This window comes from Jaculus jaculus, chromosome 5 (genome assembly GCF_020740685.1).
Source record: "Jaculus jaculus isolate mJacJac1 chromosome 5, mJacJac1.mat.Y.cur, whole genome shotgun sequence".
NCBI lineage: Eukaryota > Metazoa > Chordata > Mammalia > Rodentia > Dipodidae > Jaculus > Jaculus jaculus.
In genome coordinates this window covers 169,067,614-169,093,877 of record NC_059106.1, presented here as the reverse complement: position 1 = coordinate 169,093,877, position 26,264 = coordinate 169,067,614, and the positions used below count along the sequence as shown (strand labels likewise).

The 26,264-nt window shown below is 42.7% G+C and overlaps 1 protein-coding gene across 4 annotated transcripts in view; it reads right to left on the bottom strand.

The window, feature by feature from the left end:
- Positions 1 to 6,416: 6,416 nt before the first annotated feature.
- Birc6 (baculoviral IAP repeat containing 6) overlaps positions 6,417 to 26,264 on the bottom strand; it is a 202,419-nt gene continuing 182,571 nt past the window's right edge. For all 4 annotated transcript variants that reach the window (XM_045148971.1, XM_045148972.1, XM_045148973.1 and 1 more), the window contains exons 69-74: positions 22,645 to 22,862; positions 20,829 to 20,990; positions 16,998 to 17,075; positions 12,619 to 12,807; positions 11,370 to 11,504; positions 6,417 to 7,546 (exon numbers count right to left, since the gene is read on the bottom strand). In XM_045148971.1, the coding sequence (XP_045004906.1) occupies positions 7,367 to 7,546; positions 11,370 to 11,504; positions 12,619 to 12,807; positions 16,998 to 17,075; positions 20,829 to 20,990; positions 22,645 to 22,862 (962 nt within the window). In that variant the 3' untranslated portion in view covers positions 6,417 to 7,366. The remainder of the gene's footprint in view (positions 7,547 to 11,369; positions 11,505 to 12,618; positions 12,808 to 16,997; positions 17,076 to 20,828; positions 20,991 to 22,644; positions 22,863 to 26,264) is intronic.

Below are 26,264 nucleotides of genomic sequence, written 5' to 3'. Positions count from 1 at the left end.
GGGGCTAGAGGGATTTGTGTCGGGTTTGCCCGCAAAGGGGCGTGTCCACGAGCCATAAATAAAATGATGGTTAGCGTGCGAAGAAATAGGCTTATTGGACCACAGAGGTTTAGTTAGTTAGAAGAGCTGGCGCCAGGCGCACGACATTAATCTCAGCACTCAGGGGTAGAGGTAGGAGGATCGCCACGAGTTCGAGGCCACCGTGAGACTACATAGTGAATTCCAGGTCAGCCTGTGCTAGAGTGAGACCCTACCTCGAAAAACCAAAACACACACAAAAAAAATAGGCAAAGGTAGACAAGATGGTGATTTCTCTCAAACTATTCCTAATCTTCAATGATTGCAAGAACATTGGAGCTGTTGGGATTGCTAGGCAAGGGAACAATGTGAGTAAACTCTGGTATCCTATGCTTCCTGGCTCCCTATTGTCTATGACCAGTATTAGTCCCACGCATGTACAACCTTCTAAGATGTGATGTGTGTCACTGCTTGGGAGTCACATAAGTTACAATAAATATGTTTTAAGCAAGTTTATGATTTTGTGTTGGAGCACATTCATAGCTATTCTGGGCCACATGAGTTGTACATGAGAGAGTTACCTCCCACTAACTGTCTCCCCAACCTACAGTTCCACTCATGAAGAGCGGAGGGGTGTTTACTCTGAATACAAATTTTTAGGTAAAAGAAACACAGTTGACAGAGCTCAGTAAAGACAAGCACATGGCGACTGATGGACCTCCCATGAAAGGATGGGGTGAGGTGGGGACCACCTCCTGGAATCAAGGGACGGGACAGGACAGTCAGTGCAGGTCAACAGCCTCCCACCTCACACTCAGCAGCTGGTGCTCAATTTTTACAATTTTCTTAAATTAAATATTTATTTGTGAGAGAGATGGGATGCAGCCAGGCAAATGCCTTAACCGCTAAGCTATCTCCCCAGCCCCTCGTGTTTTGTATTTTTTAAAAATATTTTGCTTATTTGAGCTGGGCGTGGTGGCACACGCCTTTAATCCCAGCACTCGGGAGGCAGAGGTAGGAGGATCACCATGAGTTCGAGGCCACCCTGAAACTACATAGTTAATTCCAAGTCAGCCTGGACTAGAGTTAGACCCTGCCTTGAAAAAAAACTTTTTTTTACTTATTTGAGAGACCGAGACAGAGAGAATGGTTGTGCCAAGGTCTCCAGCCACTCCAAATGACATCCAGGCTTCACAGGAAAACACCTTAACCACTATTCTTTTTCAGTCTCTCTGCTTCTTTCTCCCTCTCAAATAATTTTTTTTTTTTGTATTTTTCAAAGATAGCACTCTAGCACAGAATGACCTGGAATTCACTATGTAGTCTCAGGGTGGCCTGGAACTCGTGGCGATCCTCCTACCTCTGCCTCACAAGTATTGGGACTAAAGGTGTGCACCACCATGCCCAGCTAAAATATTTTTATATTTATATATTTATTTAAGAAAGAGAAAGGAAGGGAGGGAATGAAAATGAATATGAGCATGCCAGGGCCTTCAGTTGCTGCAAATGAACTCCAGACCTATGTGCCACTTTGTGCATCTGGTGTACATAGGTCCTGGGGAATTGAATCTGGGTCCTTTGGCTTTCTTTTTTTTTTTTTTTTTTTCTTTTTTGAGGTAGGGTCTCACTCTGGTCCAGGCTGACCTGGAATTAACTCTGTAGTCTCAGGGTGGCCTTGAACTCACGGCGATCCTCCTACCTCTGCCTCCCAAGTGCTGGGATTAAAGGCGTGCGCCACCACGCCCGGCCCTCCTTTGGCTTTCTAGGCAAGTGCCTTAACTGTGAAGCCATCTCTCCTGCCCTGAAATACAATATGTACAATATAGGTATACTGGACAAGGCTCCATAGGAGGGAGGCTGGGTCTGCAGGCTTCTGCAGACACAACGTGACTAGGCAGAGATGCACTGAACTAAACCTGTAGAAACACCACAGAAGAGCAACAGCAAGGAACAAGTGTGGCACCAGTAAGAGGAGGAAATTCATAGCTACTCTTGTGACCTCGGAACAGAGGTCAGTGGGGCAGCTGACTATTCCCTTCCTGGATAAAGGGACGGGGTGGGTTTGGGTATGCCTAAGACACAGGGGCAATATCTTGCCACATCATTCTGCATAAAAAGCCTTAGCCACTGCAACCTAAGGGCACATATACAAGGAAGTGGGGCTCCTGGTGAGGCACTGCATGACCACCCTACCCTCAAGAGTAACGCAGGATGAGGACCAGAGGACGCCGCTTCTATCCAGACAATGGACAGTTCAGAGGAGCCGGGGCGCCTGAGCAGAGACACTGAAGGAAAGGAGTCGCTGCAGGGAATGGGGAGATTGTGAGGAAGAAGTTGAGAAGGCAGGTTTAGGCTTCTTTTCAGCATTCAGGTTTACACACCTTGCAGTTACGGCCTCCACATCCGTGCCACCATGCCCAGCTGTGACTGGGAGCTGGGAGGCGGTTCAGGCCAGCTCAAGGTTCTTTTAGTTCAGCTCCATACAAGCACACACAGAGCTAAAATCAATCCTAGAGAGCAAATATACATGATTCCTCAGTCTCTGCATAGGAAACTGCAACAACATTAAGCAATTCAAGATCCTAAAGAAAAACATCAAACACACAGAGGATGAAATCAGAGATTCACTCCCATTCACAATTGCATCAAAAAAAAATAAAGTACCTTGGAATAAACCTAACCAAGGAAGTAAAGAATCTATACAATGAGAACTTTAAAACACTCAAGCGAGAAATTGCAGAAGACACTATGATTTCTTTCTCTATTGGCCTCTTTCTCTTACTGTATCTCTTTCAAATAAATCAATAAAACATTTTAAAGGTCATTGAAAAATCCTGCTGGAGATGAGCTGAAAACCTCCTCCATGTAGACCAGCTGACAGAAAGCTAGAAAAAGCCACGTTGCATGGAGTTCAATGGGAGAGAGAAATCACCAGTGAAGATACCCAACAGTGGACACTGAAAGCCTTATATTTGGCCAGCCAGGCCAAATGAGGCAACAGGTACAATAGTGGCATGTCTGTTATGGGAGAAACCAACAGCTCTCTAATTAGACTGAACGTCCACTCCATGGGAAGAAATACATCCCTGATACTGAAAACCTACAACAGGGTTAGTCATGAGAACTAGGGGTGTAACGTCTGCTGCTGTCTGGCTAAATGTATATACTATATTCACCAAACTGCCCAGTAAGCACTTCTCTTAGTGTTCATACCCTTATATTAATGCTACTCTCACTTTTGGTTAGAGAAGCTTCTCTTTTCAGATGACACTGACCTTGGGATGACTCTGAAGGCACCATGGTGCTGAGAAGTGACAGAGGAGTGCTCAGCACTGAAATATCTCTATCATACCTTCCAAGGCTGAGGGTCCATTGCAGAAGAGGGGGTGGAAAAAAGGTTAAGAGCAAAAGAGTAAGACTCCTTTCCATGTGTTCTCCAGACACAAAACGGCCTTGATATCCATGACCTCACAGTGCGTGACACTACCTACCCAAGACCAACATAATAGGAAGAAAAGACATCAAAATAAAATTCCACAGGACCCACATAAGCCAGATGCACAAGGGCACATATGCCTGGAATTTGTTTGCAGTGGCTAGAGGCCCTGGTGTGCCCATTCTCTCTGTCTGCCTGTCTCTCTCTCAAGTAAGTAAGTTAAGTAAGCAAGCAAATAAATAAATAAATAGGCATTGATTGAGAGGGAGAGGGAACATGATGGAGAGGGGAGTTTCAAAGGGGAAAATGGGGTGAGGGAGGGAATTACCATGGGATATTATTTATATTTATGGAAGTTGCTAGTAAAAAAATGTGGTATGTGATACAACTTTACTTAGACAATCATATCACGTAGGCCAACTTAGGAGACATCAGACTAAAGCCTGATTCTTTAAATTATTTTTTTATTTATTTATATTTGAGAGCGACAGACATAGAAAGAAAGAGGCAGATAGAGAGAATGGGCATGCCACAGCCTCAGCCACGGCAAACGAACTCCAGATGCGTGCGCCCCCTTGTGCATCTGGCTAACATGGGTCCTGGGGAATCGAGCCTCGAACCAGGGTCCTTAGGCTTCACAAGCAAGTGCTTAACCGCTAAACGATCTCTCCAGCCCTTTTTTTTGGTGTTTTGAGGTAGGTCTCACTCTAGTTCAGGCTGACCTGGAATTCATTCTGCATTCTCAGTGTGGTCTCAAACTCACAGCAATCCGCCTACCTTTGCCTTCGAGTGCTGGGATTAAAGGCGTGTGCCACCACGCCCAGCTAAAACCTGATTATTTTCTATATTATTCTCACTTTGGAGATTCTGGTCATAATGCTAATACTTTTAAGCAGCTCAAGACAAATAATTCTCTTGGGGGCTGGGAGATGTAGCTTGGTGGTAAAGTGCTCAGTGAGACAGAGAAAGAGGGAGACAGAAAAGGTGAGGAGAGGGAGAGGGGTGCACCAGAGCCTCAAGCTACTGCGAACGAACACCAGAGGCTTGTGCACCCACCCTGTGCACCTGGCTGTACATAGGTATGGGGAAATCAAGCTTGGGTCCTGTGGCTTTGCAGGCAGGAGACTTAACCACACAGCCCCATCTCTCGCCCTCAACTTCTCTGGATGAAAGGTATTATCTTATAACAGACCAATTTATCCACAGAGCAAATTCAAGTTCTCTGCACGTGCTCATGGGCCCAGGCCGTCCTACCCTGTAGCACTCTGCTCCGTCCTCCACACTCAGCTTTTCCCTTCCCCAAGTTTCTCTCAGCTTGCAAACACATGCCCAAGCTCTGATTCTACCACAAGGACTGTGAAGTGTTGCCTCCCTGCAGACAGCCGAGTGACATTCCTAGAACACAATCAAGTTGCCTCCTCAGCCAAAGCTACAGGAAAGGTGCGTGATAGTAGATGTCAAGGCTCTATAATGGGGCAAACCATGCCTTAGATGACCTGATGCCCGCTACTTTCCCAACACCAGCCTGCCGTGTGCCCTCCCCTTTGTCTCCTACAACAACAGAGGACCTAGTTACTAGTAACCAGGGCTCTCCTTTTTATGCTGTCTGGTTATTTCCTTGGCCATCATCTGTCAAGCCCCGGGATATCTTCTTTCAGAAAGCCTTTCCTGCTACTGTCCCCTAAGCCCTAATGGCATTTTTCCTGACCCAAGTGCCCCTCCACAGTGTTCCCAATAGATCCCTGGAAGTAACCCTGCCAGAGGATGTAAAGTACTGCACTGACATGCCGTGCTGCCTGGAATTCACGACACAAGCACAGGAGCCTGTCCCTTTTTGTATGAATGCACACATGTTCCTTGGATGCCACATGGAACCATTTAAATGTAATGTTTCAAATTTTTATTTCACACTCTTGTTTTTATAAAACAGGAATTTGATCTCAGGACTGACATTACTCATTTCATTTTATTTTATAAAGCTTTAGGAGATCCTGGGTTGGAGAAAATATATACTTAATAACAGCTTTTATCATTCTGTCAGTCAGCACTAATGGGATTAGGACCCTAATGATCCAAAGTAGAAAAAAAGAACTGAATATCCTTTCACTCCCCACACCCCCGTAGGCTCTCACTCTAGCGCAGGCTGATCTGGAATCCACTATGTAGTCTCAGGCTGGCCTCCAACTCACAGTGATTCTCCTACCTCTGCCTCCCGAGTGCTGAGAGTAAAGGTGTGCACCACCACGCCTGGTTTCCTCTCACTTCTTATTGCTAATAATTTTGTACTTAGGTTCTGTTTAGCATGTGTGTGCATGACATTTATATGAGTTTTTCCCTTGTCATGAGTTGACTCTTCCACTCTTTTGTCACTGCCCACCAGACCTAACGCTATCATATTACAGAATCTCAGATTTCCCAGTTGTATGCTGTGTGTGACCCTCTACTATTCATGGTTAAGGGCTTTGTGCCTTACACAAGAAAAAGCTCCATATCCGGTGGCTCTTCTAACTCTTCCTTTTTTTTTTTTTTTTTTTTGAGACAGGGTCTATACAGTAGCATGTGGGAGCCTGGAACTAAGTAGCCCAAGGTGATCTTGAATTCTCAGCAAGCCTCCTGCCTCAACAGCACAAGTGCTGGGATTGCACCATCATACCTGGCTGCCCTTTCCTTCAGAGAGTGCAATACACATTACTGCTCAGAAGAGACCTTCCTCTGGTCAGCTCCTGATTCAGGCTTCCCACGTACCACACCACACATTTGCTCTTTCCCTCCCTACCCACGCCTCTCCAGGTCACCTCAACTTTCCTTTCTGATAACTGGTCCAAGGGCTGAGGAGATGGCTCAGTGGATAAAGGCACTTGCTTGATAACTGGTCTTAAGGTTAAGGATATAAAAACATCCAATTCTTTGTAGAAATACCGTGTCACACATGGCAAACTCTTTCAGAAACAAGACATACTAATTCACCTAAGTTTTTCTTTATTTGGCTCTAGGAAGAATCGGCGTGAAAACGTGTCTGTACAGCAGGTACAGAGCACTAAGACAGCACCAGAGGCACAGGCTCCTCCTCTCCAGAGCCACGCTGTGGGTACATACATGTGACGTGAGCAACAGAACCAGACAGGCCAGGAAAAATAGGAGCCCTTTAGGAAAAAACAGCTTAGAGTAATTTTTCAAATTGACCATTGCTTTCATATACTTAAATTCAAATAATGGATACATTCAGAGGCCCAAATGTTGGCAAAGAATAAAATCTTGTTCATTTATTTTTATCTGTATCTTAGAATTAGAAGGTGTAAAATTAAATGTTGAATGTAATAAATTCATCCATACAAGTGCAACTCTCCAGCTATAATGCATCTTATGGCAGATTTATTATTTTAAAATGTACCAGTACATCAAAAAAGAGGGGATATGTGCATTTAACTTTTATTGAAGTGTATGTAGGAGGTCTTCCAAAATCAAATATGAACATGAAGATATGGCCAAACATAAAATCTATCAAATTCAGTGAAAAGTTGCTGACTTTAAATAGTAGTAAGAATGACCAATATATATTCTTTGTTATCAACCTCTCACTCTACAGTTAAAAAAAAGATAAACATTCAGTAAACATTCTTTCCTAAGGTAGTTTCCTTTATATATCAGTGATTTATCCATTTCTTTGTATACACAAATTTGTTGAACATACCAATCAGTGGTTCTCACAATTGAAAAATAAAAGCACAAAAAAGTTTACACTCTTGTACAGGTAAATAAAAGATCACCTTGAATTAAACTGGATCTCCTTAAGGGCATAGTATAGTTTCCGTTTCATTACCTATTACATAATTCGTTTCTTACATACAAATATTGACATATTTGGCTTGTGCTTCGAAGCCTTTGTGTCTATAAAATCCACATCAATGCAGCTCATAATTGGAAGTCGCTGGGGAGGTCTTTGCCGCTGCTGGGTTTGACCTGGTCATGTGTCAAAGTCTGCTCGGCACCTGCCGGGGCCCTGCCCACCTGGGAGGGATCGTCACTGTCTGGGTCCAGGCCACTAGGGCAGGGGAGTTTCAGCAGCTCTTCTCGGAGCTGAGCAGTATGGCGCTGCATGGAGGAAAAGACGGCCGTCAGAATCAGAACCGTGGGCTCTCAGACCCCAGCCCAGTGTCACCAGAAAGGAGGGGGTTGTCACAAAGTCCAAAGCACATGCCTCCACATACTGCCACACACCTGCTGGGACTGGCCACTGGGACAGGTATCCACTACACCAGGCAGCAAACAGGGCAAGAATTTAAACTCAGTAGAAAATAAGAAGGGGATGAGTGGGTAATGAACAAAAGAGGGTATTACATAAAGTTATTTATTGTTTACATTTCTAATTATGTGTGTGCACGCACGTGTGCATGTGGTGTACACACCTGTACGTGCTGCAAATAAACACGAGATGCTTATACCACTTTTTGAGTCCAGCTTAATATGAGCAGCTTAGGAACTGAACTCAGGCCCACAGCCTTTGCAAGAAAGTGCCTTTAACTACTAAGCCATGTTGCCAGCCAATGTTTTGGTGGTGGTGCTGGTGGTGTTCCGAGTTAGAGTCTCACTCTAGTCCAGGCTGACCTGGAATTCACTATGGAGTCTCAGGATGGCCTAGAATCTAAAGCAATCCTCCTAGCTCTGACCCCTCAGTGCTGGGATTAAATGCGTGTACCACCATGCCTGACCCCAGTCAAGTTTTTTAATTGATACATTAAAGATAAAGAAAATCCAGGTGTGGTAGTACACACCTTTAATCCCAGCACTAGGGAAGCAGAGGTAGGAGGATTGCTGTGAGTTTGAGGCCACCCTGAGACTACATAGTGAAGTCCAGGTCAGCCTCGGCTAGAGTGAAACCCTACCTTGACAAAACAAAAAACAAAAGAAAATCCTCCTTTCCCGAAGTAAAGGAAGTGCCAGGCCCCTGTTTAGAGAAAAAGTTTCCTGTATGAGTTTGAGAGAGAGAGAGAGAGAGAGAGAGGGAGAGAGGGAGAGGGAGAGAGAGAAGGAAAAAGCAGTAACAACAATGAATAAAAGAACTGTTTTCCCCAAATAGTGTTTTAAAAAGATGAATTTAAACTCAAAAGGAAATGATGTTGCTGAAGAACTGAGTAAAATGTCTAGGACCCTGTGAATGCTAAGCCCATCCCAGAAACAGTGCTGCTGACAACCTAGAGAAAATGAACTTAATACACATTTTATTTATTGTTATTTACATTTTTATTTGAGAAAGAGAATAAAAAAGAAAGAGGCTGATAAAGAGTACAGGTACACCAGACAACGCATGTGCCATCTTGTGTACCTGGCTTATGTGGGTAATGGGGAACTGAACCTGGGTCCTTAAGCTTCACAGGCAAGCACCTTAACTGCTAAGCTATCTCTTCATCTCTGTTGTTATTATTTTTTTTATGTGCAAGCAGACAGTGAGAAAGAAGAGTGAGGAGAGGATGCAAATATGAGGATGGGTGCACCAGGGCCCCAAATCATTGTAAATAAATTCCAGACACATAGGCAACCATAGGCATCCTATACCATGTGGGCACTGGGGAATTGAACCTGGGCCATCAGGCTCTGCAATCAAGAACCTTCAATTGCTAAGCTACTTCCCCAGCCACAACATGTATTATTTTAAGTTGCAGACTGTAACCCCTGTGTTGTCACAGATACCAACTGCCTAAATATATTTAAAGATAGGTCCATAAATTAAAATAAACCCAATCTAGGGATGTAACTCAGTGGCCCAGGATATGAATGGCATGCATTCAATTTCTAGTTCTGAAAAAAGGAAGAATCATTGTCAAACAAAAACCTACACTACAAAATGAAATGCAAAAGACTAAACACACACACACGCACACACACGGTGATTTTAGGGAATAAAAGTTAAGTGTATATCAAGTAATAGGTTCTCTGAAAAATGTTTGCAAAACATTTCACATGGGCTAGGCGTGGTAGCACACATCTTTAGTCCCAGCACTCAAGAGACAGAGGCAGGAGGAATACTGTGAGTTAAAAGCCTCCCTGAGACTACAGAGTGAATTCCAGATCAGCCTGGGCTTGAGACCCTACCTCGAAAAACAAACCAAAAACATAAACCAAAAGCAAAATCAAACAACCCCCCAAAAAATCTTCACATTAACTGTCTCACTTAACACTTAGAAGAACTCTAGAAATAATTTTGGAATCAAAATTTGTTTGTTTTGACATCAGAATTTTTGTAAAAGTCTTTATCTTATTCCATGTAGCCTCAGGAGGTTACGATGCTAAAAGAGAAAAAGCAATTGGTTGTCTATGAACATAGTTTTAGTTCCTAATTTCTAGTGGGTAAAAAATCTCTTTAAGTATCACTTGCATCAAGAGCTAATGAGTTCTTATGTATAAAAGGTGCCATAGGGGCTGGAGAAATAACTTCCTGCAAAGCTGAAAGACTCAGGTTTGACTCCCCAGTACCCACATAAAGCCAGGTGCACAAGGAGGCGCATTGGTGTGGACTTTGTTTGCAGTGGCTATAGGCCCTGGAGCATCCATTCTTTCTATTTATATCTAGCTAGCTAGCTAGCTGTGTAAAATAACAAATAAATAAATCTAAAATAAAAGGTGCTATGTTAAACAGTGAAAAAACAAAGGCAATGAGAATGCGGATGAAATTTAAGTTTGTGGGGCTGATTTCTGTCAGGACAAACACGCTCACAGCCACTCGTAAGTCTTCAGAGTGCCCACGTGAGTGTGTCCACGCGCTGGAAGCTTAACATCTCTTCAGCACTTGTCCCTTTGTGACTAAACACTGAAGGGAAGGAGGGAGAAAGAACAACTTCAGAGTTGTAAGACTTTGGAAGAGGTGGGATACTAGTACTTCACTGTGTACTCAAGCTAAACAGGTACATGCTTTTTCTGTGAAAAAGGATGCTGTAGCAAAATTGAAATAATAAAAATCTCATTCAATGTGGGAGGATGGCCAGGTCAATGTGAAACAGAAATGCAATCAAAAGAATTCAGGATAAAAGCAAAACACTAGGATGGAGAGACAGGCAGCAGGATGGATAGCAGGAATATGAGACGGGACAGCCTAGATCTTGGGAGAAAATAAAATGCCAGTGATGGAGAGATGGCTCAGCAGTTAACGGCACTTGCCTGCAAAGACAAAGGACCCATGTAAGCCAGGTGCACAAGGTGGTACATGCATTTGCAGGTTGTTTACAATGGCTGGGGACATCAGCACACCTATTCTTTATCTCTCTCCCTTGCACTATCTCCCTCTCTCAAATAAATAAATTAAATAAATAAGGCAAAAAACCCCAAAACTCTTGTAGCCCAACATGGTGAACACTTGGGAAGGTGAGACAGGAAGATCAGTGTGAGTTAAGAGGGAAGCCAAGGCCAGGGCTATAGAGTGAGCTCCAGGGCAGCCTGGGCTAGAGTGAGGAAAGGAGAAAGAAAAATTAAGTGTTAAGGAACAGAAAAAAGAGAGAGGGCAGCATACACATGAAATGGCAAACATAATCCAGGCATGACAATTCCAGAATTTGGGAAGCTGAGGTAAGAGGATCACTATGAGTTCAAGTACAGCATGAGCTACAGAGTAAGTTCAAGTTCAGCCAAGCTATAGAGGCATCCTACCTCAAAAAATGGAAAAAGGGCCAGCGTGGTGGCGCACACCTTTAATCCCAGCACTCAGGAGGCAGAGGTAGGAGGATCACCACGAGTTCAAGGCCACCGTGAGACTACACAGTGAATTCCAGGTCAGCCTAAGTTAGAGTGAGACCCTACCTCGAAAAGCAAACAAACAAACAAAAAAACAGAAAAGGGAAAGAAAAAAAAAGAAGAAAAGAAAAGAAAAAAAAGAGGAGGGGAGGGAGGGAGGGAGGGAGGCCTCCCGTGCATGCAGCTGACTCACCTTGAGAGCTGCGGCGTGGTGAGACATGGTTCGCCCCACTCGCTTGTCGCTGCTGTACTGCTGGATGTCTGCAATCCACTCCTCACACTGGGCCATGATCTCGATTCTTTTCAAGTAGAAGTGTTTGTGTATAACCTGGAAAATAAAACGTGTCTATAGTCAGGGCTGACAGGAGGAAGCATGTACCATCAAGAGACAGGAAATTTTAGGCGTGCAATTATTTTTCCAGAAAATGCAATAGTATGCATTCTGCATCATTCTCAGTAAAAAACTGGGCTCATGACATCAGATGGTAATGTTCAAACATATATATTAGTGTATGGGAAACTTTCTATTTCTAAGACATCATTTGAAAGCACTGTGACCTTTAATATTAAATAATATCCTTTGTTTGTGTGTGTAGGGGGGGTGCTCAAGGCTGGGTCTTGCTCTAGCCCAAGCAAGCCTGGAATTCATTATGTTGTCTCAAGGCTAACCTAGAACTCACAGTGATCCTCCCTGCCTCCCGAGTGCTGTAATTAAAGATATACACCACCACATCCAGCTACTATTGAATAGTGTATTTGAGGGATGTTTTAGTAACATAGATAGTTTGCTAAAAGAATGTAACATATCAAAAATAAAATAAACTATCTGGGCTGGAGAGGTGGATTAGAGGTTAAGACGTTTGCCTGTAAAGCCGAAGGATCCAAGTTTGACTCTCCAGGATCCACGTGAGTCAGATGCACAAGGGGGCGCAGCATGCATCTGGAGTTCATTTGCATTAGTGGCTAGAGGCCCTGAGTACCCATTCTCACTCACTCTCTCTCTACCTCTTTCTTTCACTAAAATATATTTTTAAAAATTTTTATGTTTAAAAAATAAATAAACTATCCAAAAATAATATTTGGAGATGGACAAGAGCCACAAGCTGCACTGTGAACCCGGGCACTCTGCACTGATGCCAGCAGCCTGCAGGTGTCTTTAGGGACCCCCAACTGGACTGCCAAATTTCTCTGGTTTGCCCTGGGATATTATATAAAATTATTTGTATGGTAAAAAATAAATAAATAAAAGCACCTCGTGGCAAAATAATAATAATAATGCTTAGTATCTTTTAGGGTATGTGTAATTTTAAACATCATCTGTATTATGTACTTACTGATTTTAGGATTAATTATAAAAACTAAATATATGAGACACTCTAAATACACAGTATACTCTCAAACTATTCTTTAAGGTCTTAGTTTCCTTCATTTCCTGAACGTACTTCTTTGAAGCATGGTGAAGGGTTTCTGATTTGTTCCAGCATTGCCCATTTAACGGTTGCTTGCCGTATGTTTCCATCATATTCTCGAGAGCTCTGAGTGCCACTGGGAGTACCTCTAGACCGCTCATATCCTGGTTCATTGAAATAAGGTTCAGCTACTAAGATAAGAGACTGGATAGACACCAACACCTGAGAAATCAAAAAGAGACAGAGCAGTTAGAATGAGACATGTTTCTTTGAATTTATTTATTTATCTATTTATTATATGAGAGACTGAGAGAGGGAAAGAGGCAGAAAGATAGAGAACGGGCACACCAGGACTTCCAGCCACTGCAAAGGAGCTCCAGACACGTGCTGCACTTGTCCATCTGGATTCCGAGGGTCCTGAGGAATCAAACCAAGTTCCTTTGGCTTTGCAAGCAAATGCCTTAACTGCTAAGCCATCTCTCCAGCCCAGAATGAGACATTTACCAGTAACCTGTATCTTACTTAATCTACAACAATCTTTTGTTAAAAAGCAAACAACTTTATTTATTTGAGAGAGACAGACAGAGACAGAGAAAGAGAATGGGCATGCCAGAGCTTCCTGTCCCTGCAAAAAGAACTTCAGATGCATGGGCCACCTTGTACATCTGGCTTTACATAGATACTAGGGAATCAAACCTGGGTCCTTTGGCTTTGCAGGTTAAGAGCCTTAACCACTAAGCCATCTCTCCAGCTCCAACGATCTTTTGTAGCTCATGTTCTCACATTGTATTTAGCACTAAAAAATCTGGTTGATATCAAAGCAAAATTAAATCCTGGCATATTGGAACATATTTATAATCCCAGTAGTATGTAGTGAATTCAGGGAAACCTTGGCTACAATGCAAGACCCTGGTTCAAAATATAAAACAGGGATGGAGAGATGGCTTAGTGGTCAAGGCACCTGGCTGCAAAGCCTAAGGAGGCAGGTTCGATTCCCCAGTACCCATGTAAAGCCAAATGCACAAGGTGGTGCATGTCTCTGGAGTTTGTTTGCAGTGACCTGGAGGCCCTGGCACGTCCATATTCATATTCTCTCTCAAATAATTATTTAAAAAAATAATAAAAATAAATAAATAAAAACAGGAAGCTGGGTATGGTGGTGCATACCTTTAATCCCAGCACTCGAGATGCAAAGCTAGGAGGATCACTGTGAGTTCAAGGACACTATGAGACTTCATAGTGAATTCCAGGTCAGCCCAGACTACAGCAAGACCCTTCCTCCAAAACAAAAACAAAAACAAAAAACAAACAAAAAAAAAAAAGTAAACAGGGGCTAAAGAGATGGCTCAGAACTTGATTGCAAACACTGCCGGCCTGGGTCTTAGGTTTGATGTCCCAGTTCCCATGTAAACCAAGTGCACAAAGTGGTGGTGCGCATCTCTGGATTTCATATGCAGTGGCAAGATGTCCCGGTGTACTCATACTCACTCACTCTCTTCCAAATAAATATGAAATACAAACAAGCAAAACTAAGCTAGATAAAAGAGCCATGTATAAACATCTACCTTCTATATCATTCCATTTGTGTGTAGGGAAGGGGGAGATGGGTATAACTCCTGGCTTCCAGTGATTCTCTTATCCTGGGCTACCAAGTATCTGGCACTACAGGCACAGACCACTGGCCGCTCACACTCCAATTGAAACGCTTGTCGAGACCAGCCTTACCCCTGAGCACAAAAAGCAGCAAGCGTTCACAGCCAATTCTCATGAGGAAGCTTCACAAGCAGCTCTGTACTTTCATTCAAAGAACATCATCCTGTGGCAGGATCTCACCCTGACCCAGGCTCATCTGGAACACACTCTATGGCCCAGGCTGGCCCTCAACTCAGGTGGTCTAGGCCTGCTAAAGGGTTAGGACATCGCCACTGGCTCACTTCATGCATGAAGGTGACAACACCCGTAGGGTGTCCGCGCAGCGCGAGAACAACGCAATGCCAGGAGTAAGTGTACTGAGGTCAGGGGGTAATTTTTCTTCGGCACCATTAAAAATGGAAACTAAAGGGAAGATGTGGCTCAATGATAAAAGTGCTTGACTAGGTTGGATCCCAGCAACAAACAACAACAAAATAACAAATAAATATGAACCTGAAATCTTTGACAGGAGTACATGTAAGTAAACATCATGTATTTTTCTTCTCAATTTTTAAAAAAATTTTGTTATTTATGCATTTGAGAGTGACAGACAGAGAGAGAAAGAGGCAGATAGATAGATAGATAAGAGAATGGGCACACCAGGGCCTCTAGCCACTGCAAACAAACTCCAGATGCATGTGCCACCCTGTGCATCTGGCATACGTGGGTCCTGGGGAATCGAGCGTCAAACCAGGGTCCTTAGGCTTCACAGGCAAGTGCATAACCACTAAGCCATCTCTCCAGCCCATTTGTTTCTCAATTTTTATTAACATTTTCCATGATTATAAAAAATATCCCATGATAATACCATCCCTCCCCCCCACTTTCCCCTTTGAAATTCCATTCAACATCATGTATTATTAAGGCCAAGATGAACCATTAAAAAAACAATCCACTAATTGTGAGAGAAGTATTTTTTCAGAACTTTCTCAAATTACACGTGTCATTTAAGCAAAGTGGTTTTGTCTGGGGATACACCTCTCCTACTTTAGGTTTGATACTTCTGAAACAGCTTGCTAAGGCAGTTACTGATTGTTGCCTCCCACCCTCTTAAACAATCTCCTCTTGTTTATTTATTTATTTTTATTTTGGAGACAAAGAGAATGAAAATGGATGCATGAGGGCCTTTCAGCTGCTGTGAATGAACTCCAGATGTGTGTGTCTCCTTATGTGCACATAAAACATTGCTTGCTTGTGTCATGTGCATCTGGCTATGTGAGACCAAGAAATTAGAACATGCATTCTTAGGCTTCACAGGGAAGCACCTTAACTGCTAAGCCATCTCTACAACCCTCTCTCTCCTTTTAGTATGAATGAAATAAGAATCTGATTACAAAAGCTGAGGAAAGCCGGGTGTGGTGGTGCACACCTTTAATCCCAGCACTCGGGAGGCAGAGGTAGGAGATCACTGTGAATTCGAGGCCACTTAGAGACTACATAGTGCATTCAAGGTCAGCCTGGGCAAGAGGGAAACCTTACCTTGAAAAAGACAACCAAAAAAAATTTTTTTGTTTTTGTTTCTTGTTTTTTTTGGTTGGGTCTCTTGCCCAGGCTGAGGCTGACCTGGAACTCAGTCTGTAGTCCCTGGCTGGCCTTGAATTCAGTTCTCCTCCTAACCAACAGAGAAATATCAAAGCTAAACAATTTTACCAACCTAGTTGTTTTTTTTTTGTTGTTGTTGTTTTGTTTTTTTGATTTTTTTTCCCCCCAAGGTAGGGTCTCTAGCTCAGGCTGACCTGGAAATCACTCTGTAGACTCAGGGTGGCCTTGAACTCATGGCAATCCTCCTACCTCTGCCTCCCCAAGTGCTGGGATTAAAGGCATGCACCACCACACCCAGCCCAACCTGGTTTTAAAAAGATCATTTAGCCTTACCTCCTTTGAGATAAAATAGCTTTATAAATGTCAAGCAGTTATAGAACCAACTAATCATTAAAAATTACTTCACATTCCATAGCCTGTTTGGTCTTAAGAAAAAAAAAAAAAAAAAGCCCAGATTTACTAGAGGAAGCTTAATACCTAAATAGATTTTCACATCTTCTCTGGGTTCTGAGTAAGTCAATTTAGTTGGTACATTTTGTGTGTGCATGGGACTTGAGGACATTTTTCAAGTCCAAGATTATGAAATTCTGTATGTCAAATGAACCTAATTTTCTTTAATCTTATTTATAACTGGACTACAGAAGGATCAGATCCTGTGTGAGGAGAGGAATAGCAATGCTGTATTAAATTCTATGCACAAGAGGGACTGGGAGGGCAAACTCCATGCAAGCATCTCACCACAACTGAAGTACTGAGAAAACAATTCCACTTTAAGAAAACTCTTTGTGTGTGTGTGTGTGTGTGTGTGTGGTTTTTTGTTGTTGTTTGTTTTTCAAGGTAGGATCTCACTGGACCAGACTGACCTGGAATTCACTATGTAGTCTCAAGGTGGCCTCGAACTCATGACAATCCTCCTACCTCTGCCTCCCAAGTATTGCGATTAAAGGCATGAACCATCATGCCTGGCTGAAAACTACACTTTTATTTTATGTCCTAACTTCAAAGTTTAAATTCCAGATAAGACTACTATATTAACTGTTCACCGATAAGCAATTTGGTATTTCCTGCCATTTATATATTTGGAGTGTTTTCTCAGTTTATTCTTGGCCACTAAAATTTTTTTCCTTCAAACATACATAGTTCCTTATAAGTGAAAATGTGACAAAAATTTTGTTTACCTGTAAAAAGCTTGAGGTCTGAGGATTCCATTTCTCTTCTGGTCTTCCATGCCATGTGTTGAGGATACTTAAGCAAACCTGAAGAGGGAGGGGACAGAGGATTTGGAGGAGTGTATAAAACCTAATGCCATAGTCAGCAGCATACACAGGGCGCTTTCTGTTTAGAACCAGTCTGAGAGGACAAACTAGCTCTTCCAATGTGGCACTACACTTTCTTCAGAATGGAAAACCAGAGACCAGCCCATGTACACATGAGCAACATGTCTTAAGGAAAAAAAATTCTTTACCTAAAAGCAACAATGTTTAGTGAGAAAACGTGACATTTATTTTTAAATATAAATTTTGAAAGTGAGGAAATGACAGAAGAGAGATTGATTTCATATCCATCTCTGCATTCAGTCTGCTACAGAATCTTTGGGGGGGGGGGCTGGGACTCACTCTCACCCAGGCTGGAGTTGAATGCAAAGGAATCCCCCTTACTCAGCCTCTGAGCATTCAAACTAAAGGTATGTGGCACCATAGCTGTACATGCTAATGGTTATATTGTATAGGCTAAAGAATGCAGATGAGCTGGGAATGGTGGCACATGCCTTTAATCCCAGCACTTGGGAGCCAGAGGTAGGAGGATCACTGAGAGTTCAAGGCCACCCTGAGACTACATAGTGAATTCCAGCCAGAGTGAGACCCTATCTTGAAAACCAAAACCCAAAAAAAAAAAAGAAAAAAAAGAATGCAGATGAAATATGGCCTCATTAAAAAAGTAGAAAGAAGGAAGACATTATAGACCCCAGTCCCCACCAAGAAGGTCTTAAGGATTCCCAGTTTCCTTAGAACATGCTTCTCTGCACTTGAACAACATTGAACTCAAACCATCTGCCAACATAACTGCAAACCCAACTTGCTGCGGGGAAAAAGAAAACTGGGTCATTTTATCTGTACTATTATACTTCATAAAATTAGGGTATAATTTTTAAAAATATTTTATTTATCTATGTGAGAGAGAGGGAAAGAGGTAGATAAGAAAAGAGAATGGATGCACCAGGGTCTCTAGCTATTGCAAATGAACTCCCAGACGTATGTGCTGCCGCCTTGCATCTGGATTTACATGGTACGGGGCAATCAAACCTGGGTCCTTTGGCTTTGCAGGCAAACACCTTAACTGCAAAGCCATCTCTCCAGCCCTTAAATTCCTTTCTTTTTTTTTTTTAAGAGAGAGAGAGAGAGCGCGCGCAAGAACGAACTGGTATGCCAGGGCCTTGGGCTTCACAGAGAAGCACCTTAACCACGAAGCCGTCTCTCCTGCCCAAATTTTTATTTTTAGTTCTGTTTTTCTTTTGGGTTTTTTGAGGTAGGGTTCACTCTAGTCCAGGCTAACCTGGAATTCACGCTGTACTCTCAGGGTGGCCTTGAACTCATGGCGATTCTCTTACCTCTACCTCCTAAGTGCTGGGATTAAAGGTGTGTGCCACCATGCCCAGCCCAAATCCTATTTTTTTTAAATCTCTTTTTTAAGATTTATTTTTATTCATTTATTTATTAGAGACAGAGAGAAGGGTGGGGGGGGATGGGCATGCCAGGGCCTCCAGCCACTGCAAACAAACTACAGACGCATGGGCCATCATATGCATCTGGCTTACATGGGACCTGGAGAATTAAACCTGGGTCCTTAGGCTTTGCAGGCAAGCACCTTAACTGCTAAGCCATTTCTCCAGCCCCCAAATTCTATTTTATAATTAAACATTAATCAGGATCCAGTGTCTCAGTAAAAGTCAACATTATAATTTCTTATTCTCTGTTAAGAAAACCTGTCCTTTAGCTGGGCGTGGTGGCGCACACCTTTAATCCCAGCGCTGAGAGGCAGAGGTAGAAGAACTGCCATGAGTTCAAGGCCACCCTGAGACTACAGAGTGATTTCCAGGTCAGCCTGGACTACAGCAAGATGCTACCTTGGAAAACCAACACAAGAAAAAAAGAAAAGAAAACCTGTTCTTTGATCTTTCAAGAAAGTAATGTCTACCTCTGGCTAAGCCTCCTGCAATAAATCTAAAGGTTAATACAGTTTTGTAAGCTGACACCTAAAGATAAAGAAGAGGCAACTACAGTCACAGAGCATGGGAAACATTGTGAAGTCAAACAGGCAAAACAAATGGAAAATTAGGGAATATTCTGAGAAAACATCATCTTAGAAGCATCTGTCTGTGAACTCTTTTTGTTTCTTCTAGTCTCCTACTGACTTTTAATCAGTAAAATGCTATCTAACTTGTCAAAGTTAATTTGAAAAATAGTGATTGTTCTTTATAATCTAACTTTAAGAGTACCGTGTCATAGAGAAAGTTTTTTTTTTATTATTTTTTAATTATTTGCTTAAGACAGAACACAAATAGGCTCATTAGGGCCTCCTGCCACTGGAAACCAGCTCCAGACACATGTACCACTAGGGAATTAAACCAGAGCTAGCAGGTTTTACAAGCAAGTGCCTTTACCCTTTGACCACCCTCACGGACCCCAAACAGGTGTTTAAAATTATTTATTTATTTATTTAGGGGGGCAGAGAGAATGAGTGAGTATAGGCATGCCAGAGCTTCCTGCCAGTGCAAACAAACTCTAAGTACATGCCACTTATTGTATCAGGCTTTACATGAGCACTGCGGAATCAAACTGTGGCCTTCAGGTTTTGTGGGAGAGCACCTTTAGCTGCTGAACCAAAATTCCCCCCCGCCCCGCACAAGATAGGGTCTCACTCTGGCCCAGGCTGACCTGCAATTCACTAGGTAGTCTCAGAGTGGCCTTGAACTCACATGAATACTTAATCCCAGCACTAGGGAGACAGAGACTACAAAACTGCTGTGAGTTTAAGATCATCCTGGAGCTACAGAGTTCCAGGTCAGCCTGGGATAAAAGTGAGACCCTACCTTGAAAAACCAAAAAAAGTAAAGGAAGGTAAAAGGCAAGACAGACACTGGCTCTGCTGAATTCTGTTCAGAACAGTCCTTAAAAGTTGGCTTTAGAATGAGTTAACTAACTAATCCAGGGGCCGGGCATGCTGGCATACACCTTTAATTCCAGCACTTGGGAGGCACAGGTAGGTCAAGGCCACCCTGAGACTACACAGTGAATTCCAGGTCAGCCTGAGCTACAGTGGACCCTACCTCAAAAAAATAGTAATAATAATTAATCCAGGGCTGGAGAGATGGCTTAGCAGTTAAGGCGCTTGCCTGTAAAGCCTACGGATCCAGTTTTGATTCCCCAGTATCCCTGTAAGCCACATGCACCTGAGGGTATAAGTGTCTGGAGTTTGTATGCAGTGCCTAGAGGTGCTGCATACCCATCCTATCTCTCTCTAACTGCTTCTTTCTCTCTCAAATAAATAAAAACATTTTTAAAACTAATTAATCCAGCCCAGCATGGTGGGACACACCTTTAATCCCAGCACTAGGGAGGCAGAGGCAGGAGGATCGGATCGCTGTGAGTTCAAAGCCACCCTGAGACTACACAGGAAATTCTAGGTCAGCCTGGGCTAGAGATCCTACCTCAAAAAACAAAAAAAAAAAAAAAAAAAAAAAAGGAAAAAGGACCAAAAAAAACCATCAGAAACGTCCTAACACAGTGAAGGCATACTTCTTATGCACACAGGGGAAACCAAAGGTAAAGATAAAGAATAACTAAACAGAAGCTTCCCCAATTTAAAAAGCACTTCTGAATCCAAAATACTAGCAGTAGAAACCAAGGCTGCAATGACTCAGACTTCAGCTCCCATTCCCAGTCCACTCTCTTTTTAAGTTAGCTTTGACTTTTCAAATAAAAAAATAAAAACAGGTACCATTAGCTTACCTTGCCATCATTGTAAAGGTTTGGATTGAACCTCACACTGTGACCACCAGTTGTTTCTAGATTCACAAGAGGGGGTGAGCTGGGATAATCTTGAGGAAAATACACATCAAACTCAAAGCAGCCATTTGCGTAGGGGGTGTCCGCGGGCCCAGTGATCAGGACCTGTGACACATACAAACACACAGAGGCCTAAGAACTAGCCTCTGCATACACCACGCAAGTGCATGTGAAGCAAGATCTGCCTCCGGACAAGTCAATCCACAGCTTACCACATGTGTTGACACGTAAAACTACAAGTGACAAACACAAGATTGCCCCAGGTTTTAGAATGAAAAGTGATTTGGTTTGGGGGAAAGATGTCTTATTGGCATCAAGAAAGCTTATTTTATTATAGCAAATAACATTTTACTAAGTTCTTCATAGTAACAATTTGACATTTTACATAATTACTGTACCCGAAGATATAAAGATACACTATCTGTTCTGAATGTTTGATAAGGGTATAATGGGGCAAAAAGGTTCACCTGCAACATATTAAAGCAAACAAACAAAAAACAACAGGTACTGACCCCTTAGTCACTGACATTCCAAAAAACAGAGCCAGGCGTAGTGGCAAACGCCTTTAATCCCAGCACTTGGGAGGCAGAGGTAGGAGGATCACTGTGAGTTCGAGGTCACCCTGAGACTAACATAGTGAATTCCAAGCAAGCCTGAGCTAGTGTGAAACCCTACCTTAAAAAAAAAAAAAAAAAAAAGCAGAGGAGGGCTGGAGAGATGGCTTAGTAGTTAAGGCACTTGCCTAAGGACTGAGGTTCAATATCCCAGAACCCACATAATCCAGATGCACAAGGTGGCCCATGCATCTGGAGTTTGTTTGCTGTGGCTAGAGGTTCTAGTACAACCATTAATTTATTCTATTCTGTCTGTCTCTCTCAAATAAAAAGGAACCAGCCCACACAAAGAGGGCTAACACCTGTGCACACGTCGGTAGTTGGGATCACTGATTTACACTACGGGCTGACTGCGTCTTTAGGTACAGTGCAGTGCTCAACAGAGAAACACTTCCGTGTTGGAACTTGTGTGAACCATTTCATGTGAAAATTATTTTATAAGCAACAACCCTACATACAGTGAGTTCTATCATTAGTAAGAAGGACTAAGACGTCACCAAACAGGCCAGGTCCACAAGCTTTCTACAGAAAAAATTATGCCAAAAAGTGCAAAATAAATAAATAAATTTTAAAAAACTGGCAAAGGAATGGATCAAAACTTGTATCTGGCTAAGAACACAGAATGGCTAGCCAGTCAACTAAATCATGTATGTAATGGAATTTTCTGTAGGTATTAAATCTTCAGTTTTTCTTAGAACTTAGGGCTAGATCACACTGTTTAAAAAAAAAAAAAACTCAAGAGTATATGACATGAGTATTTTTACAAACTTTATGGAAATATGAGTATAAAGATATCCTACAAAAGAAAAAAAGTCTGACTTGCTGAGTGCTATTATAAAACAAGAGAGAAAAGCCCTGAAAGACTTTATCTCACACATTTTTCTTTTATCTTTTTTTTTGTTGGGGGGGGGGGTGGTGTTGAGGGACAGTCTTGTTTTAGCCCAGAATCAGGTTGGCCTTGAACTCACGGCGACCACTTGGACAGCAGGCTGTCCCACACCCTGTGCTGTGCTGACATGGAAATGTCTACTACTGAGGACCACGTTCTCAGCAAGTCAGCACTAAACATCAACCATTCATGCTCCTTTAGGTGCTGCACATAAATTCCTGAGTAGCTAAGGAGAGAGGGACAAGCTGCTTTCTACCTTCATGATGTCAAGTCGCTCCTCATCACAGCGCACAAATACACTAGAGGAAGATGACAGAGGCAGTGAGGTTGAGAGGGTCACAGCTTCCTGGGCGAGGCGGCGGGCACGGGCGGCACTGTTGGCATCATTTGCATTTTTCACCTGAGACATGTAATGGTAATTTACTTTAAAACCCAATTTCCCATCTTCATCTTCAGAAACCATCTCAAAGGTATCTAAAAGAAGGAAGAAGAAAAGTCTGAACACAGAGAGCATGGACGCTGGTGTTATGATGACAAGCGGCACAGAGAAACCACTGCCGTCTTCTCGGACCCAACAAAAGGGCTGCGTGGAAGGACAGTGAGCCCGAAATGCCGGTGAGACGCCAAACCTGAGTGGCACAGGTAATACTGGAAGGTATGGGTGCAACAGTTCATCATATCGTAGTGAAATGACAATGCAAAGTAACAATCCATTATCACAAGGGAACATTTATCATATTTATCAAAACAATTCAGAACATAAAATAGTCTCACTATAAGCCAGATATGGTGCACATGCCTTTAATCCCAGCACTCGGAGGCAGAGGCAGGAGGATCACTGAGACTACATAGTGAATTCTAGGTCATCCTGGGCTACAGAGAGACCCTACCTTGTAAAACAAAAACAACAACAAATAATATACTCGTACTACATTTCTTTTAAAAGATACCATCTCCAAATAGGGTAACATTATTAATGAGTTAATTCTAAACAATTTTATTGAAGCAGACTTGAAAAGAATTTTTTTTTTTTTTTTTTTTTTTTTTTTTCAAGGTAGGGTCTCACTCTGGCCCAGGCTGACCTGGAATTCACTATGTAATTTCAGGTGGCCTTGAACTCATGGTAATCCTCCTACCTCTGCCTCCAGAGTACTAGGATTAAAGGCATGCACCACCACGCCCGGCGAAAAATTTTTTATTATTTATTTGTGCCAGGCATAGTGACTGTGGTAGTTTAACTGTATGTCCCCCGTGGACTCAGGTTGTATGTTAAATCATGTAACCTAGATCTCCAGCCACGTGGCTGGACAAGCTATTGCTGGGAGCGGATCCTGGAGTCTGGCCCAAGGTGTAAGGCAGAAGCCTGAGCTCTGGCGGATTTCTGTGCTGGCTGCTCTTCGGTGTTGCCAGCTACTGGTGGTTTTTCTCTCTGCATGAATTTACGAATGGGAGCTGGCTTCTTCCGCCATAGAGGGTGCTCCCCTGCATCTGTAAGTCTGAAAGAACTCCTGTTCCCGTATAATCTGGATCTGTTGCAGATATAAACCCTAGCATCGTAAAACTGATGAGTACTATGGCTCATGCTTTCAATCCCAGAACTCAGGAGGCTGAGGGAGGACGACCACCCTGAGGTCCAGGTCGGCCTGCCCTATAGAAACAAGTACAGTCAGTAAAGACTTTCAAACCATTTGGTAACGATGAATAAAATACACCTACACTAAATATTTGGTTTTAAGAGTTACAAAATAGAATTTTCAATAAAATAGTTTTCAGACGAATTTTTTTAAGTGTGTGTGTGTGTGTGTGTGTGTGTGTGTGTGTACACATATGTGCATGTGGCAGTCAGAGTACAACCTCAGGTGTTGGTGGCTCCTCACCTTGTACCTTGTTTCAGGCTGGGCTCTTGTTTCTAATTGCTTCTGTAGGCCAGGGAAGCTGGCCCGTGACCTTCTGGGGAATTTCCTGTTTCCACCTCCCATTGCCCCAAAGGTGCACCAGGATTATTGGTGTGCTACCTACTGCATCCAGCTTTAGGGGGCTGCTGGAGAGCCAGACTCAGGTCCTCACACTAGCAAGGGAAGCATGTTACCTGTTTAGCCATCTCCCTAGCCCTGTAACATTTAAAACCAAAATTAATACTCTAAGAGTGAACGGGAGATTAGGCTGCCAAACTGAGGCAGATAAACATTGTAAAATAATTTACTACTAAAGAACTGCCAAACCAAAGTATAAATCATATGTGCATTATTATCTCTTGTGACTTTTAAGGAAATGCTACAGGGTAAAGACAGCAAAAACTCAGTTATTTCTATTGAGCTTTTAAAACCAGCATGAAATATAACTGCTTTCTGAATCATACTTTAATGTTGCTCTCATGTAGTCAAAGTTGTTGGGTTCATTTTAAAGGATAAAAAAAAAAGAGCTGGGCATGGTGGCATATGCCTTTAATCCAAGCACTTGGGAGGCGGAGGTAGGAAGACTGCCGTGAGAACAAGGCCACCCTGAGACTACACAGTGAATTCCAGGTCAGCCTGAGCTAGAGTGAGACCCTACCTCAAAGGGTGAAGCATAGATAGTAAAAATTAATAACAGTAATATAAGAGTAATTACAATAGGAAATGTGGACCTGGAGAAATGGCTCAGTAGTTAAGGTGCTTGCTTGCCTGCAGAGCCTAATGATGGCCCAGAATACACAGAAAGCCAGATAGACGCACAAAGTAGTGCGTGTATCTGGAGGAGGCCCTCCCACCTCCCCATCTCTCAAATTGGAAGCGTGCTTGTTTATACTATACACACCAGGACTGTATGAGCGACAGTTGACACTACCTCATCGATGCTCATTCGTCAGTAGTTCTGGATGAGGAAAAGCGAGGATTGCCTGGGTTAACCTATGTTTGCTAGTTTGCTAAAGATGAACCTTGTGAAACTCCAGAGGGTTAAGTACGGGGACGATTCAGATTGCCAGCATGAGAACCTCAGTTAGGTTGGAATATACAAAAATAAAAACAGCAAATGTTTACAATGCTGTCTTCTAGACACAAAGTGGCATGATACTTACAACCCCACAGTGGCTGATCCTATCTACACAACACTTGTGTAACAGAAGGGAAAAGATGATGACATCAAAACAGAAGAGAGACTACTTGGGAAGAAGGGATTCAGAGGGGTGACTCGGTAGAGGGAAATGGGTATGGTAGGAGGAGATTATGACCGTGGTATCTTGTCTGTATTTATAGAATTTATCAAGAAAAGGTTAAAAATTAGAGAAGGCAATCTAAGTAACAATGTTGGGAACACCTTGGGAGAGCATTTCCTGAGCATGTTTGAAACTCTGGGTTCAACCTCCAGCACCACAGAAAATGAAATAAAAAGAATTAAACCTTCTAGTCATTTGTAGATATCTGCTTATGTTTTTCCTCTCCTAGGTCCCATAGTGCTTCCTCTCAAGTCATATTGGAAAAAAATTCTACAAGTTCTCTCTCCTCTCCTCTCCCTCCCTCCTCCCACTCTCAAATAATTTTTAAACATATGTATATGCAACCAGAAAGATGACTCAGAAGGTAAAAGTGCTTGCAAAGGTTGATGACCTGGGTTTGATTCCCCAGTACCTACGTGTGGTGGTTTGATTCAGGTGTCCCCACAAACTTATATGTTCCGAATGCTAGGTTCCCAGCTGATAGAGATTTGGGAATTAATGCCTCCTGGAGGGAGCGTATTGTTGCAGGTGGGCTTAAGGGTGTTATAGCCAGTTTCCCTGTGCCAGTGTTTGGCACACTTTCCTGCTCCTGTTGTCCACCTAATATTGGTCAGGAGATGATGTCCACTCTCTGCTCATGCCATTGTTTTCCCCTGCCATTATGGAGCTTCCCCTCAAGT